Below are 14,824 nucleotides of genomic sequence, written 5' to 3'. Positions count from 1 at the left end.
CAAGGGGGGCGCTGTTTCACTGTATATGGGAATGTGTGGAAGTGAAAACCTTCTGGCAAGATGTTGTTGATATGATTGATCAAATTTTGTCAAAGAAACTACCATTGAGTCCAAAGCTTTTTATTCTTGGTTAAAATCCTACCACCCCACATTTACAAAGCAATGAGTTCAGATTTATAGATATGTGTATATTACAAGCAAAACGTGTAATTGCTCTTAATTGGAAACGTGTTGATGTACCAAGAATTGGTATGTGGGTTAAAGAAATGGCTTCAAACATGTCAATGGAAAAGATCATGTATATTGTTAGACGTAAAGTGTTTTTGATCAAATCTGGGGATTGTTTCTGTACTTCTTAAGACATAATACTAATGTTGGTAAGTTGCTTCAGCAAGAACAAGCTCTGGGGGAGCAGAACAACTCTATCTGATTGTTTATATGCGTAAAAGCAACTGGAAAAAAACCACACCCTCTAATCAGCCTGTGAAAGAAATTATTATTTTTATTATCTTCTTTAACCCTGCTTTGAATTGTATTACTTGTTATAGGGACGGGGTTATGGGGGGATGAAAATGTTTGCTGTACTGTGCCATTACTTGTTTTGATGTAATTTGCAAACAAAATTCAATAAATATATTGCTTTAGAAAAAAAGAGGAATTTATTGAGGACAGCAGTGAGACCACACCCTGAAGTAAATCAGAGAAGAGGTAAGCTAAAGCAGTTTTATACTAGCTTCCGCCGTACAGTTGCCTCTCTTCCGGAACAGTAGGTGGCGGTAATGAGACTCGGTTGTAGATGCCAACCGCCGGTACACAAAGCACGAAGAAGAAAGCTCGGCCTCTTCCGGTTGAAATCCGCTTCGCAGCTTCCTTTCCGCCTGTGTATCCCTCGAGTGAACACGCTCCCGCTCCTCCGCCGCAAGTGAGTTGTCTTATTAAACTCTTATAACGCGTTTCGCGACTCAAAAAACACGACATATTGCGCGACGAACGAACGAAGACCCGCCTCACGCGGGTTTGTTCCCGCCAAACTCCTCCGCGGTGTTGAAACGTCCGCTAGCCCGCCGCACGCTAACGCCCCATGGTACCTGGATAGCCGCCCGCCACATGGCGAAGAAGCATGTGGACGTTATATAGCTTCACCTCACAGGACGTCTGCCCCACCGACCACCACCACCGCCGCCGCCTCCACCTCCGCTCCCGGAAACCTGCACGGTGCCTTTTTTGGTGCAGTTTAAGTTGATGCTAGGTGCGCTCCCGTTGGGCGCTCTAGCTAGCGTGAGGCGCCGCGTTAGCATCCGAGAAGAGAACCGTGAGCACCGGCGTGGCTAACGTTGTAAGTCCTGACGTCGGGACTTAGAGATGCGCCGACAGTCCACGTGTTCTTCCAAACGCAACGTGCTCGTCGCTGCTCAGGTCTGAGATGCGGTCTGAGGGGCGAATGAGAACGTATCGGCACCAAAATGTCCAGAATCCGGATCCAAGATTACCGGCCATGTAGGGTTGCGCTGCGTGGAATTTGACCCCGGTTTCGTGGCTCTCACTGTGTACTTAACGTAGGATAACAACGCTACAATCTTCAGATATATGCACAACAACACAAACGCCTCCAGATATGCCTTTTTACAGCTGTTGCTGTCTAGTGATATATAGGGTGTGTGCTGACAAGTATGTATGACTGACCAGTCTTGGTCAAAGAAGGTTGAATCAGTTCATGTGGAGCCAACGTTTATTGACGGATACGTTTCATCACTCATCTAAGTGACCTCTTCAGTCTAAACAGCTTAGACTCATCTAAGTGACCTCTTCAGTCTAAACAGCTTAGACTCATCTAAGTCAGTGGTTCTCAACCTTTTTGGGGTCCTGGACCCCCTGCGTATTTTTGATCTACCCTGAGGACCCCTCCACCTGATCTTGGGGGAGGGGGGTTGCAATTTGATAGAAACAGTAGAAACTGCATTTTAAATTGCATTATAGCGTTTATTCACTCTTTGGGGCAAAAATAAGAGCTTTCAGTTGTAACTTAGATATAGTTAACAAAACAGAATTCTTATGCAGTAACTTTCAGATATATGTAACAACACAGAATATGTATTCAGTAACTTTCAGATATATGTAACAAAACAGAATATGTATTCAGTAGCTTTCAGATATATGTAACAAAACAGAATATGTATTCAGTAACTTTCAGATATATGTAACAACAGAATTTTTATGCAGTAACTTTTAACAATGCAAACGGGAGCGAGATCTCTTATTAAAATACAATCAATTACACTTGTGAAACAGATGTAATTAGAGAAAAAAGTCCTGTTACCCTTTATAGTTTAGGTAGATAAAGGTCTCAGTCACATTTGAGTAAAATAATCCTATTTCTATAAATGTCATAGGATCTTTTTTTAAAGATATTTTATTTTCACGGACCCCTTGCAATTACACCACGGACCACTAGGGGTCCGCGGACCCTCGGTTGAGAAACACTGATCTAAGTGACCTCTTCGGTCTAAACAGCTTAGACTCCACTAAGTGACCTCTTCAATCCAAACAGTTGAGACTGAAGATGTCACTTAGATGAGTGATGAAACGTATCTGTCAATAAACGTTGGATCCAGATGAACTGATTCAACCTTCTATGATTTTCTCACCTGGATTATTGAGCATGCATCAAGACACTACTCTTCACCCCTCTCTCTGCAGAATGCGTTACGTTGCCGCTTACCTGCTTGCTGCCCTTGGTGGCAATGAAAACCCCAAGGCCAGTGACATCAAGAAGATCCTGGATAGTGTTGGCATCGAGGCCGATGAGACCCGCATGGGGAAGGTGGGAAGCATGTCCTGCTCATCTGTGACATTGGAACAGGAATTTACTCCCACTGTTCATGACGGTTGTCATTTGAAAATGTAACCAAAGGTTTGTCCCTTGATACTCGATTTAATTTGAATTCTTGCTCCAACAGGTCATCGCCGAACTCGACGGCAAGGATGTGAACGAAGTGATCTCCAAAGGTGGGTGTCTATCTGGGCGCAGGATTGTTTTAACATGTGCACATAGAAATTTGGATTTTTGACATTGATGCGGCTGTGACAACTTTACCTGCCTAAGGGGGAAGAGATGGTTTCACTTTGATTGACTTTCCTTAAGTGGAAAACAAATCTGAAAAGACAATACCATTCAAAAGTGAAGCAAAGGTGTAGCTACACTTGTTTCCACAGGATTATGATAGCCTGCTACCAACTGGTGGGTAGATAGATTTCAGACTGCTTGCTCACTTAGATTAGCATTTATACATTCTTAAATGTACACAGCAAAAGCCACTGATGGAGAAAAGTGTGAATAATGGGGTTATAAAATTTTAGAATTGTGGGGTTAATAAGTAAGTTTTCCAAAGAGAGGTGTATTTAATTGAAAGACAACAATACCGTAAAGTGGGGTATACCATATAATTGAAAAGGGTTAGTACTAATGTATACACAACACGGTGTGTTGAGTTTCTTAAGCTTACTGGTATTGGGCCGTAACTGCCAAAAAATGGGATAGGTGTGTCGAGACAGATAAGAAAGTTATTTCTGATACGTCACACCAGTGTTACACATTATGTGCTGACGGCAATGACGGGTATTGATGGAAAGAGAAGACGCACGACAGCCTGCAAAGAAATGTCGGCTGTTTCGATGCGACAAATAGTAACTCGTTATGAATTAATATCGCCGATATCTATTAAAGTGCATTTCTAAAAACTTAAATGATGATGACGGCGGCAGAGTTCCCCCTTTAATATAAGCCACAATACAATAGTTTTCACTTGTCAGTGTGTGATAGTCAACATTTACAGGGAAGCTTTCGAGAATTGGCCAGTTGAAGAACAAATGTAAGAGCAAAGCTGCTTAAAAATGTTATGCCAAAGTGAATGTTACGCTTTCTCCACTAGGTGGAACTAATTTGTGTTCATTTGTACACCCAGAAACGTTGTAGTGTGTAATAGTAAATCAGGACAGCCGCTAATGAAGTAGTGTTTTCTAGACGTTTGCATCTGTACCAAGCGTCACAGTTACAGTATAATTATAGGTAAACGTCACTGGTATCCAAATACCACATAGTGGTATTTCATCGAAATGAAAAATATCACGATCAGTATTGACCGAAATGATCAGTTATGTGATACTGGCAAAAAATTCAACATGGTGCTCCTAAATTTTCTGACTGTCCTTTGATATGTGGTCGACTGTCATGCTGCATGTTGTGATTGGAAACAGATAACGACCCCCCCCCCCCCCCCCCAACTGTTCATGCCTGATGCAACTTGTGAGACAGGCTTCTGCTCCACACCTGTTAAATACAGTGTCTGTCTGTTTGCAGGTTATGGTAAGCTGGCCAGCATGCCAGCAGGCGGTGCCGTTGCAGTTGCCAGCTCTGCAGCTAGTGGCTCAGGTGGAGCCGCTGCTCCTGCTGCAGGTGAGTGGAGCCGCTTAGCACATCATCTAACAGTCTTGCTGACACATGGCACACGATACCTTTACCTTGGGCGTTAATATGGTCTCATCCTGCCTAGTAGCCTGTTTAACAGGCTAGATTTACTCTTAACTTGAAAGGTCGTTAGTGGAAGGGAAAGCTGATCGAGAACCAAGTGACATACGTAGTTCCAGACGAGTTGGAATTTAAAGTTGGTTGAAAATGAGCTGTGCCTGGTACATGGGTTTTAGGTTTCCCCGAAGAAATAATCATCTGGAAAGTTGTTTCTGTATATGCTTTTTTATTGATGCCTGTCATTGTTTTACAGTTGAGGAGAAGAAGGAGGAGAAGAAAGAGGAGTCCGAGGAGTCGGACGACGACATGGGATTCGGACTCTTTGATTAAACTTGACAAGTCAAGTCAATGTTATTTGTACAACCCAATACTACAAATTTGCGTCAAGTGGCTTAGCAGCAACACAACAACCGCCAACAACGAGATAAATAAAATTTGTATAAAAGTATATTTTAAGAGCCATGAATTCATTCTTTCAAGTGAAGCTATATTAGACTAACTTGTAACCAGTTTTAGAGTGAAAATGGTTGCATTCAAAAAGGTATTTTTAATTAACTGTTAGAAGTTTTCTGCATTTAAAACTGCCCATACAACGGTGAAAATAAAAACGTACATGGTAAATGCACACTATTGCGTAGTATGCCAAAAACTGGAAGAATTCTTGCATCCTATAATGCTGATCTTACTCATTCATCGTTTTCCCAATTTCCTCGAAGGTAAGTGCTCATTGCTGGGCGTTCGGAGTGGAGATGTGGTTCTGAGTCTGACATGCATTTGCAGTTGTAGTGAGTCCATTGCATGCCAGAACATGTGAGGTGGCTGAGGGTATTCACAGTTCATTATTCATCACTGCCTGAAGGTTTCGTTCAAAGGTTGCGTCAACATGTAATACAAGGATGTGGTCAGCAGAGGGCAGTGTCAACGTATTTCCTACAGAAAGCTTACGCTGTAAACTGAACACAAAACAGAATAAGGAAGCTCTAAGGCCCTCCAGCCTCTTTCTGATAAACTGTAGGACATGAAATGTATGAAGAGTCTTCTAGAACGATGTGGCTTGAACGAAAGGAACAGAAAGCCTTCGCCAGATTAACATACATAATACAAGGCCCTGTCTGCAGGTGGCGCTACACAGAATTGCCTCCAGTATTACAGGTGTAGCCTGCTCTTCTTGTTTTATGCCAGATCACTAAGGACATTTTTAGCAGTGTATAAGATATCTAAGCCTCCCCAGAATTGGTGGCTTGGATATCTTGCTGTGTAGTGCGGGTGTTTTTGTCTGTCCCCAGTCAAAGTGATAAGTAATCCACATTTATTGTTTTACCACCCTAACAAAGTTTATTCTAGATGGGTCCTTAGAGGCTTTAAGTGGCTCTAGCCACCAGAAAGCCAGTCCTCCACATGAACGTGGCTGTAGTGACTTCAGCTTTGGGCCTGAGAAGTGAAACTTTCTTGTTCCTATACCTAAAGAGTGACGTGGGTTATATACACAACCGGGCATTACTGAGTGATGGCCAGCAATTTACGGACAGACGGAATGTCTCCAACCTGGAGCTGGAGAAACATGCTTGATTGAGCTCATTGGTTTTATCAGTTGGCACACTGCGTCTCTCGAAGCGGCTGGTGATTTTATCCAAGTCCTGTGTGGACACACAAGGTTTTATAAAGCCAATAAAATGTCTGTTTTTTGAGATGGCTAAACCACTGAACATTTATTTTCATTGTCTGTCCACAGGGGCGTTTCTAGGGTTTGAGGACGTTCGGGGCTTAGTCCGGGGGGGGGGTCCTCCCCAGAAATAGAAATTATAAATTATTTTTGATGGGTTTTTTTTTTTAATTCATGCTGACACCTTATTTACATTCAAAGTACACGAATACAAAATCATTGAAAAATTGAAATGTGTACCTCAAACCTGTTGTTTACTCTCCAGATGAATAATTATGAATTGTGATGTTAAAAACATTAGTAGTTGTTAGTAATTAGTATTAGTAGTGTAACCGGTTATTTTCTTGCCCGGTGCGGGATTCGAAACGGGGTGTGCTGCACCACAAGGCGACATCGCTAACCTTTAGTCGAGCGGTCAGCGATGTCTCCCGCGGTGCGGGCGATACGGGTTCGCGTCCCGGCCGCGGCAGTTCCTGTGGTTGCCCTCCAAATTCGCTGCAGTGTTTATGTTAACATTATTTTATTTGGATTTTAAATTTTCTTTCTCACACACACACACACAAACACACAAAATCAAGTGGGAATCAGGCTATGACGCTGCTATGAACTGTGGCACACAGCACTTCTCAATTGACGTCACCATTAGGCGATTGAGCCTGTCCTGACTCACGGTTCTTCCCAACCACGTGTGCAGCCGGTGAACGGTCTTTTGCAAGCGCCATCAGGAACTGTTAGTGCTGCTTGTGAAGAATCAGCTCAGGCTTGGGAACAGTCAGGGCCAGGGAGCTTGTAATACACTTCCCATGTACCCGAAATGGCACCTTCTTTTCTTCCTCTGGTCGGGAACCGTTAAGCAACCACAACCCTCTCTGTACTGACTGTTATCTTGTGGTGTACAGCAATAAGCTGGAGGGGGGGGAGGGTCTTCACTTAGGGAGTCAAGCTTGGATACCATTTATCAGCTCTGCACCCACACCACAAAACCTCCTAGTGAGCTCTATCACCCTGTCAAGACATGGGTAGGAGATGTTGTACCTTAGCTCGTCCCCAGTACTCCCATGAGCCCCTAAAGGGACACCATAACCCTGACCCTGTCTGTACTGACATTTGCAGTTGGCAAATTCCATTCCATTGTGCAGGCACGAGTAGCCTTAGCATTTTAGCTAATCAAAATGGCTTTCAATGAAACTCACACTAAGATAGCCTAGCTAATGCCACATATAGGCCTACCCCATGTGCTCAACATAATGGTTCCTTTTAAAATAGTACCAAGTAGCCTACGGGTTTTAAATGGTATGGGTTTCATTTGACTACAGTACAGCCAAACCATTATCAACCTTCATTTCTTTAATCATTTTTTACTGTTAAAACAGCAGCATTGTTGTCAATTTAATAGAACGACCAAGACAGTCACGATGACCGTTTTGGATTTTCAAAGTGGGAGGGGGGATGACACTTCAACTCTGCCCCCTCCAGCTCCGCCCCCTGTCGCTTCATCAGTGCCACTGTCTCCAGACCATACCGCATAGCTGGTCTCACGGCCATCTTGTAAACCTTCCCTTTAACTCTTGCTGGTACCCTTCTGTCACAAATCACTCCTGACACTCTTCTCCACCCTGCCTGCACTCTCTTCTCCACCCACTCCACCCTGCCTGCACTCTCTTCTTCACCTCTCTCCTGCACTCCCCGTTACTTTGGAACTTCCCACATGGAATAAAGTTCCTAAATGCTTCATCACTTCTGCACTTCCATCCATCACCACCACACAACACCATCACCAACTGTTATCCATGTTGACCAGCACAGTGCAGTAGTCAACAGTACTACAGTGAGTTATTTACAGTGCATAATATATTATAATATATCTGTATTTGTTATAATAATAATAATAATAATAATAATAATAATAATATATCTGTATTTGTTTCTGATGTCATCTTTCTTCTACTGTCTTACTGTCTGTTTTATTATTATTATTATTATTATTATTATTATTATATGCTACTTTAGGGCGGCACGGTGGCGCAGTGGTTAGCACGGTCGCCTCACAGCAAGAAGGTCCTGGGTTCGAGACCGGGGGGAGTCCAACCTGGAGGGACGCCCCGGACGTGTTCTCCCCGTGTCTGCGTGGGTTACCTCCGGGGGTTCCGGTTTCCGTCCAAAGACACTCAGGTCAGGTGGGTGTGTGGTCCGGTCCGGTCCGGTCCCAAGTGCTGGCCTGGCGGCCTGTCCAGGGTGTCTCCCCGCCTGCCGCCCCATGACTGCTGTGATAGGCTCCTGAGAGCAGGATAATGGATGCCATACTATTTTATACTGCTTCTCTTTTTATATACTGTTGCATTGCCTTATCTTGTGTTTCATTATTCTTTATTGAGTCTTTAGGAAGTTCACCAACAGCCACCAATAAGCTAAACGCCTTGCACGTAAAAGTATATATATTAGTGACAGTACATGTGGTCCTTTACCTACTTATCTTGGTCTGTTACGGACCCCGAGTCTGCAGTAAAGTTTTGAATTGAGCTGAAGTTTAACAGAAGGGTTCTGGTTCTGGTTCTGGTGCTGACTGTGAGCAGAGAGAGCTGTGTCTGGGTCTGCGGGGCGCGTCCGCGTCGGAGACGAGAGCCGAGTGCCCCGCCCCCTCCAATGCGAGCCCCGCCCCTGCCCCCTGCGAGCCCCGCCCCTCTATGTGAGCCCCGCCCCCGTGACGTCGCTATTCTTTTAGCGCCAGGCGACTGACGCAGTTGTCATTTGCGTCCTCTTTGTCAGCGGACAGTGAAGGTTACCTGCTTCAACAGTGCTTGAACGGCAACCTGTCTACTGCTTCCTCCCGGCCCTCGGAGACTCCTCTCACACCCGGACCCATCCTCCCTCCACCCAGACGGACATCCACCTTCCTCCACCCAGACGAACATCCACCTCATCCACCGCCTTTCCAGCGCCCCGGTTAACCCAAGACGCCTCCGCCAGCACGTCGGTGTCGCTCAAACTAACCCGCAGAACCAGACGCCGGGCCGCTAGAACCCCTCCGGACCGCCAGAACCCCTCCGGACCGCCAGAACCCCCGCTTTCACAAGTTGACGGTGAGATTTGTTTATTTTATTCTCCACCTGCGAGTCGCGCGGGGGGGGGGGGGGTGGAGGCCTTGCTCCGATATGCGCAACGTTAGCCGGGCGTCGTCCTAGCCACACGGTGACCGTCCCGGAGACGGACCGACGCCGGTTCGGTGTGTGGAAATCCTGGACCGAGTCGCCCGACGACAGCGGCCTTTGGTTTGTTTCGAGCCTTGGGCTCTCGGCCTTGTTCGTGGCCCCCCCTCGCTGGAGCTCCCCAGTCCGCCAAGCAACGGCCGGGCGCCCGGTTGGTAAATAATGAAGCGGGGGGGGGGGGGGTACGTGTTTACTTCGCTCTCTAACCGTCCCTGTGGTTGATCTGCTCTGGCGGAGGTTTCCTCCCCGTTTCGGTTCCACCACAACTCTTCCCGTGACCTTCTCCGTAAATAAGTCCGCTGCTGTAAACTACTAATAAAACACGTTAGCCCCTAGTGAGCGGCTCTGACCCTTTAGCCGAGCGGTCAGTGGTGTCGCCTTGTGGTGCAGTACACCGCGGATCGAATCTCGCACCGGGCAAGAAAATAACCGCTTACAGTTACAGTAACACTGGTCAACACCATTTTTCTTGCGAGGGGTTTTTCAACGGATTCTTGCCAACTTTTGAGCCCAAAATTAGCCAAAAACAGTTGCCAGTCTATGCAAGAAAAAAATAACTATTTTTGTAGACCGGTGTAATGATGCTAGCTAACGGGTTTGACCCTTTAGCCGAGCGGTCGGTGACGTCGTCTTGTGGTGCAGTACACCTCGGATCGAATCCCGCACCGGGGAACAAAATAACTGGTTACAGTAACAACAACATTGGTCAATACCATTTTTCTTGCGAGGGGTTTTTCAACGGATTCTAGCTAATTTTGGGGCGCTGAGTCCAAATCTGGCATCCGTTTTTGCCTATCACGTCAGGTTTTTGAACTATGAAAAATCCTTATTTTTGAGAAAACGTCAATTTTACACTCGGAAGTTAAAAAAAACACTGCTGCATTAGAAGATCGATAGATGCAAAAATGATTACAACTAATAAATAAACACTCAGCCTGGCACGAAATTACTTAGGAGATGAATAGGGGTCATTTTTATCCCCAGCAAGATTGCCAGACTAGATAGTCAACTTTTGTAAAATCCTGAATAAGGAGCGTAAAGGTAGCACAGAAACTTGACGTGATGGAGCAAATCTGAGCTCAGATTTGGATTCAGCAGCCCAAAATGAGCCAAAAACAGTTGCCAAAGTCCATGCAAGAAAAAAATAACTATATTTTTGTAGACCAGTGTAATGATTCTAGCTAACGGGTCTGACCTTTTAGCCGAGCGGTTAGTGATGTCGCCCTGTGGCGCAGTACACCCCGTATCGAATCCCGCACCGAGCAAGAAAATAACCGGTTACACCGCCATCTCATCGACAAATCCTACATTTGGGTGGGTTGTGTTGTTTTTGATGAGTCATTGTGAGTTGTGTTGCTTGTGTTGCAGAACCATGACGTCCCAGGTGAGACAAAACTACCACCAGGACTGCGAGGCTGCAATCAACAGGCAGATCAACCTGGAGCTCTACGCCTCCTACGTCTACCTGTCCATGGTGAGCCTGGGCCAGGGTGCCACATCCCTGTCCTCATGCCAGCACACGTCCGTTAGGGGCAGCCATTTCTTGGACAAGCCACTGCTTGCAAGATGTTGATGTGTTTCACGTTGTTGGCAAGTCACCGGTGTGTGTCATCTGAGGGGAAATCAGGAAATTCAAAAGTCAAACTTATTTTGTTTGGTTTGATGGCTGTTTGGAGAAGTGGGTGAGAGTGCACCACCAGCCATTTGCTTATGTGTTGTCCCCCCCCCCCCATTGATCTCAGAGCAGTGCGCTTATTTAAGCCGAGTTTCGCTTGTTTGAAATGTTCTTTATTTAAGGTGTATATCAGTACAATCTGACTCACGCCCCAAAAATTAGTAGGATTCTCTCTTCACTCTTTCTAATATTAGTCAAAAGGTTTGAAATAAATCATGTTCATTTAAAAAAAAAAAAAAAAAAACCCCAGTAAACTTGGCACCTTGGAGCTAAATATAAAAAGGGATATTTCACTCGCATTTCATTTCTTCTGCTTGTGCTTGGAAGGAGATTGTTAACTTTTTACGACTGTCTCCATTACCCCTCTTATTTTTACAGTCATATTACTTTGACCGTGATGACCAGGCATTGCACAACTTTGCCCAGTTCTTCCGTAAGCAGTCCCATGAGGAGCGTGAGCACGCTGAGAAACTGATGAAACTTCAGAATCAGAGGGGTGGAAGAATTTTCCTACAAGACATCAGGGTACGGTGCTGCATACGGTGCTGCATGTGCTTTGGAGTATTTAGGGCTCATCTTTGCTTCTGATGTCTGTGAACGTATCGTACCATAGTTGCTCCATTAAGCATACTCACTGCAAATGAAGTGGCAGGTATGAGTTTGTGTTGTTTGTGAGGCTCAAGTTTTCTTTGCGAGGCTCAAGTTGGGAGGGTAGAATAAGGGCGAGAGGAGATATAGAGGGTGTGGGTACAGAGGGTGTAGGTACATTAGGCCTTATCTTTCACAGACATGTATACACAACCTTCAGCCCATGAGTGAAACGGTTCAACTGTAGGTTTACTAGGAAAGATAGAACAGTGAACTAGCCATATGCATTAGGCTGTTAACCTTTTCCCTCCCATCAATCAATATCCTTTGCCTTTGTCCCAGTTTTAAATTTACTATTTTAACTGGAATACTTAAAATGTTGCATTTGATGCTAGCCAATAGACTTTATTCAAACTAACAATATCAATGTTGTGTTGTTTTCAGAAACCAGAGAGGGACGAGTGGGGCAGTGGTGTGGAGGCTCTAGACTGTGCCCTACAGTTGGAAAAGAGCGTCAACCAGTCATTGCTGGACTTGCACAAGGTCGCCGCTGACCACAACGATCCACATGTAAGTACTGGAAAAATGTATGGTCAGCTGATGTTTAAGATGCTTTTTAATCAGATTATAATTTTTACACCCATCATTCAGGGAAGTGTTAACTCATCAGACATGTAGACCAAATAAATGCCCCCTTGTCCTTAAGTTATCTTGGGCTACTTCCAAGTGAGCTTTGGTATAGATAGCGGACATCAGTTATGTTTTATCAGCAGTTGGAATGAGCTTACTGCGATAGAACCTGGTTGTACAGTGTTAAACTGGAGACTTGGATGTTCTCAAGGACTTTAATAAAGTGCTCAAATGCAACTGATAATGATTGTATCATCAGCAAACAAGCTAACAAAAAAATGTGCATGACCCATGTTGGACTTCATTGATATCAAAAATTGCCAAAGTTCAGAGCCTTGTGGAAACCCAGACCATTTTAAGGTGAGACCAGTAGGGATGGGTATCGTTAAGATTTTTATGGTACCACTACTCTTACCGATACTGCTTATCGATCCGGTACTTACATTTTTTTTTAAGAGAAAAAACAAATTAAGAACAGAATTAACATTGCTATTTTCTCATGTGTGGGCAGAACGTTACTTGTAATCGTTAACCCATGTTTGTATAATTTGTTTAACTCTGTGTGGGCTCTAGGCCGCTAGCATACATAACATACCTGAGGTGGATGGGGCAACAAGATGAACTATGAGCTGGGCAGTCAAAAACTGCATTTCTCACCCCCTCAGTATTTGATGCACTTTCGCCAGATGTTTCATAAGACGGCATGTGTTTCCACTCTTACACGCAACAGACTTGTGGCAACGAGCATCGTCAGCGTCGACTCTAGTGACGTGTAACCAGACTTGACCATTTAGTTCTCTCTCCGCCATTTTCGCTAAGAGCAGGCTTTGTGGGTCTGTGTATGTGTGCGGGTGCGCGTCTGAGAGAGCTGCAGAGAGCTGGCCCCGCCCCTCGGCTTACACGTACGACAGGCGTCATAGACAGATGTCTTAATCTTACTGCAAAGTAGCGATGCAAGATAAAGTTTATGTAGCCTAAATAAATAGGACATTTATTTTCCTAATTTCTGCAGTACCAACAACAGATAATACTGGAGCTTATCAACACTGCCATCTTTAATAATTTAGCATCGGTGCCCATTTGATACTGGGTTTCGGTACCCATCCCTAGAGACCAGTTACAGAAGCTCCTGAGTTGCCTACTAATGTGAGTTACTGACGACTAATGTCAAGTTTCATCAGAGAAATTACATAATCAACCAGAAACTGGGACAAGAGTGCTATCCTCGCCAGGTTACACCGGGGTAGAACATGTTTGTAATAACTGAAGAGCATGAAGGCGTCATGTCTGGTTGTTGGATTTCAGTCCACCTGGGCTCATACGTTCAAGCATTAATGTTATGCATGATTGTTTACCAAATACGACTGAAACTGTACATGTCTCGAAAGAAAGGTGCCTAACAATCAAAACAGATGCATTGTTGCTTCATCTCAACGCGTGGTTGAAATCTTCATCTCACTGGAGCCATTAAATGTAATCGTGGATCAGACATTTGACCGCATTTACCTGCGTTTTGCCGGACTAGGAAAATACTTCTGCATGTAAAAATCGACAAGGAAGGAATGCCATTTCTCGATGCCACCTGGGAGTGTTCCCCCAAGGTGCTCTTGATTTCTTGATGTAACATTTTGAACAGGCAATAATTTCTCCCTCCCTTGTCCGCTCTGCTCTCATTCTGTCAGATGTGCGATTTCATCGAGACACACTTCCTGGACGAACAGGTGAAGTCCATCAAGGAGTTGGCAGATTGGGTGACAAACCTGCGCCACATGGGTGCCCCACAGAACGGCATGGCCGAGTACCTGTTCGACAAACATACCCTGGGCAAGGAGAGCAGTTAGATCCTGCCAGTGATGTATTAAACATATGTATATCTTTATCTCGCTTCATAGTGTCTTTGAAAGAGAAGTTAAGTGCAAGGAACTGGCCAGTAAGTCGCATTTCATATCATTCTCTCCTGTTTTCAGGGGTTAACATCTAATGATCACTGTCCCGTCCCCCAGCGTTCCAATAGCCATTTACACGTATTCTATAAGCCATAGCTTCCATCGCTGAGTTCATAGTCCACTCTGCACGTCCCTCGCCTCTGTCAACTGTCTCTGTCGTCACTATGACTTCGGCATATTTTGTGTTCACAGTTTTAAGCAAACCAAATAAAGAAAACACCCTGGATTCTGAATAGCGTGTCTGTCTTTTTTGTGCTGTTGGACTGTAAGGTGTATAATGGGAAGTCAGGTTGCAGTACGGATGACGTGACTGATATGAACCGAGGGTTCGCAGGGACACTTATTATAGACGTTGTACAGTTGCAGTACAGCTGGTGACGGAGAGGAAGTTGAGGTTTCGTTTCCTGGAGCCGGTTATGATTACGGGTTTGACCCCGTGGCCGCTGGTTCAGGCTCAGATTTGTGTTTGAACAGAAGAAAGTCAGGAGTTGTGTTGGTGGGTTCATTTCAGTGAAGTTTGGCTTTTCGTTAAGGCTTTTTAAAACGAGGCCAGAACATGAAACAACACGGTGAAATGTGCAGGTTGGGCCA

At 44.8% G+C, this 14,824-nt stretch overlaps 2 protein-coding genes across 2 annotated transcripts; both read left to right on the top strand.

Moving 5' to 3' along the window:
- Nucleotides 1-838: 838 nt before the first annotated feature.
- Nucleotides 839-4,975, top strand: rplp2l (ribosomal protein, large P2, like). Its single transcript, XM_056278237.1, has 5 exons — nucleotides 839-922; nucleotides 2,698-2,821; nucleotides 2,958-3,006; nucleotides 4,358-4,453; nucleotides 4,779-4,975. Exons 2-5 carry the CDS (start codon nucleotides 2,699-2,701, stop codon nucleotides 4,853-4,855), a joined length of 345 nt encoding a protein of 114 aa, XP_056134212.1. The 5' UTR covers nucleotides 839-922; nucleotide 2,698; the 3' UTR covers nucleotides 4,856-4,975.
- Nucleotides 4,976-8,921: 3,946 nt separating this feature from the next.
- On the top strand, nucleotides 8,922-14,466 carry fth1a (ferritin, heavy polypeptide 1a). Its single transcript, XM_056278105.1, has 5 exons — nucleotides 8,922-9,268; nucleotides 10,763-10,868; nucleotides 11,448-11,594; nucleotides 12,102-12,227; nucleotides 13,970-14,466. Exons 2-5 carry the CDS (start codon nucleotides 10,767-10,769, stop codon nucleotides 14,126-14,128), a joined length of 534 nt encoding a protein of 177 aa, XP_056134080.1. The 5' UTR covers nucleotides 8,922-9,268; nucleotides 10,763-10,766; the 3' UTR covers nucleotides 14,129-14,466.
- The last annotated feature ends 358 nt before the right edge of the window (nucleotides 14,467-14,824 follow it).

The sequence above is a fragment of the Lampris incognitus genome, chromosome 4, assembly GCF_029633865.1.
Source record: "Lampris incognitus isolate fLamInc1 chromosome 4, fLamInc1.hap2, whole genome shotgun sequence".
In the NCBI taxonomy this organism is placed as follows: domain Eukaryota; kingdom Metazoa; phylum Chordata; class Actinopteri; order Lampriformes; family Lampridae; genus Lampris; species Lampris incognitus.
The sequence above is the reverse complement of the archived record's forward strand: the minus strand, read 5'-3'. Positions and strand labels throughout refer to the sequence as shown.

Bases quoted from the DNA above. Each gene is read 5' to 3' on its own strand.
- rplp2l (XM_056278237.1), top strand. From the start codon at position 2,699: ATGCGTTACGTTGCCGCTTACCTGCTTGCTGCCCTTGGTGGCAATGAA. The intron at 3,007-4,357 runs GTGGGTGTCTAT...GTCTGTTTGCAG, and splicing joins GAACGAAGTGATCTCCAAAG to GTTATGGTAAGCTGGCCAGC. The intron at 4,454-4,778 runs GTGAGTGGAGCC...ATTGTTTTACAG, and splicing joins AGCCGCTGCTCCTGCTGCAG to TTGAGGAGAAGAAGGAGGAG.
- fth1a (XM_056278105.1), top strand. From the start codon at position 10,767: ATGACGTCCCAGGTGAGACAAAACTACCACCAGGACTGCGAGGCTGCA. The intron at 10,869-11,447 runs GTGAGCCTGGGC...TTATTTTTACAG, and splicing joins CCTACGTCTACCTGTCCATG to TCATATTACTTTGACCGTGA. The intron at 12,228-13,969 runs GTAAGTACTGGA...TCATTCTGTCAG, and splicing joins CTGACCACAACGATCCACAT to ATGTGCGATTTCATCGAGAC.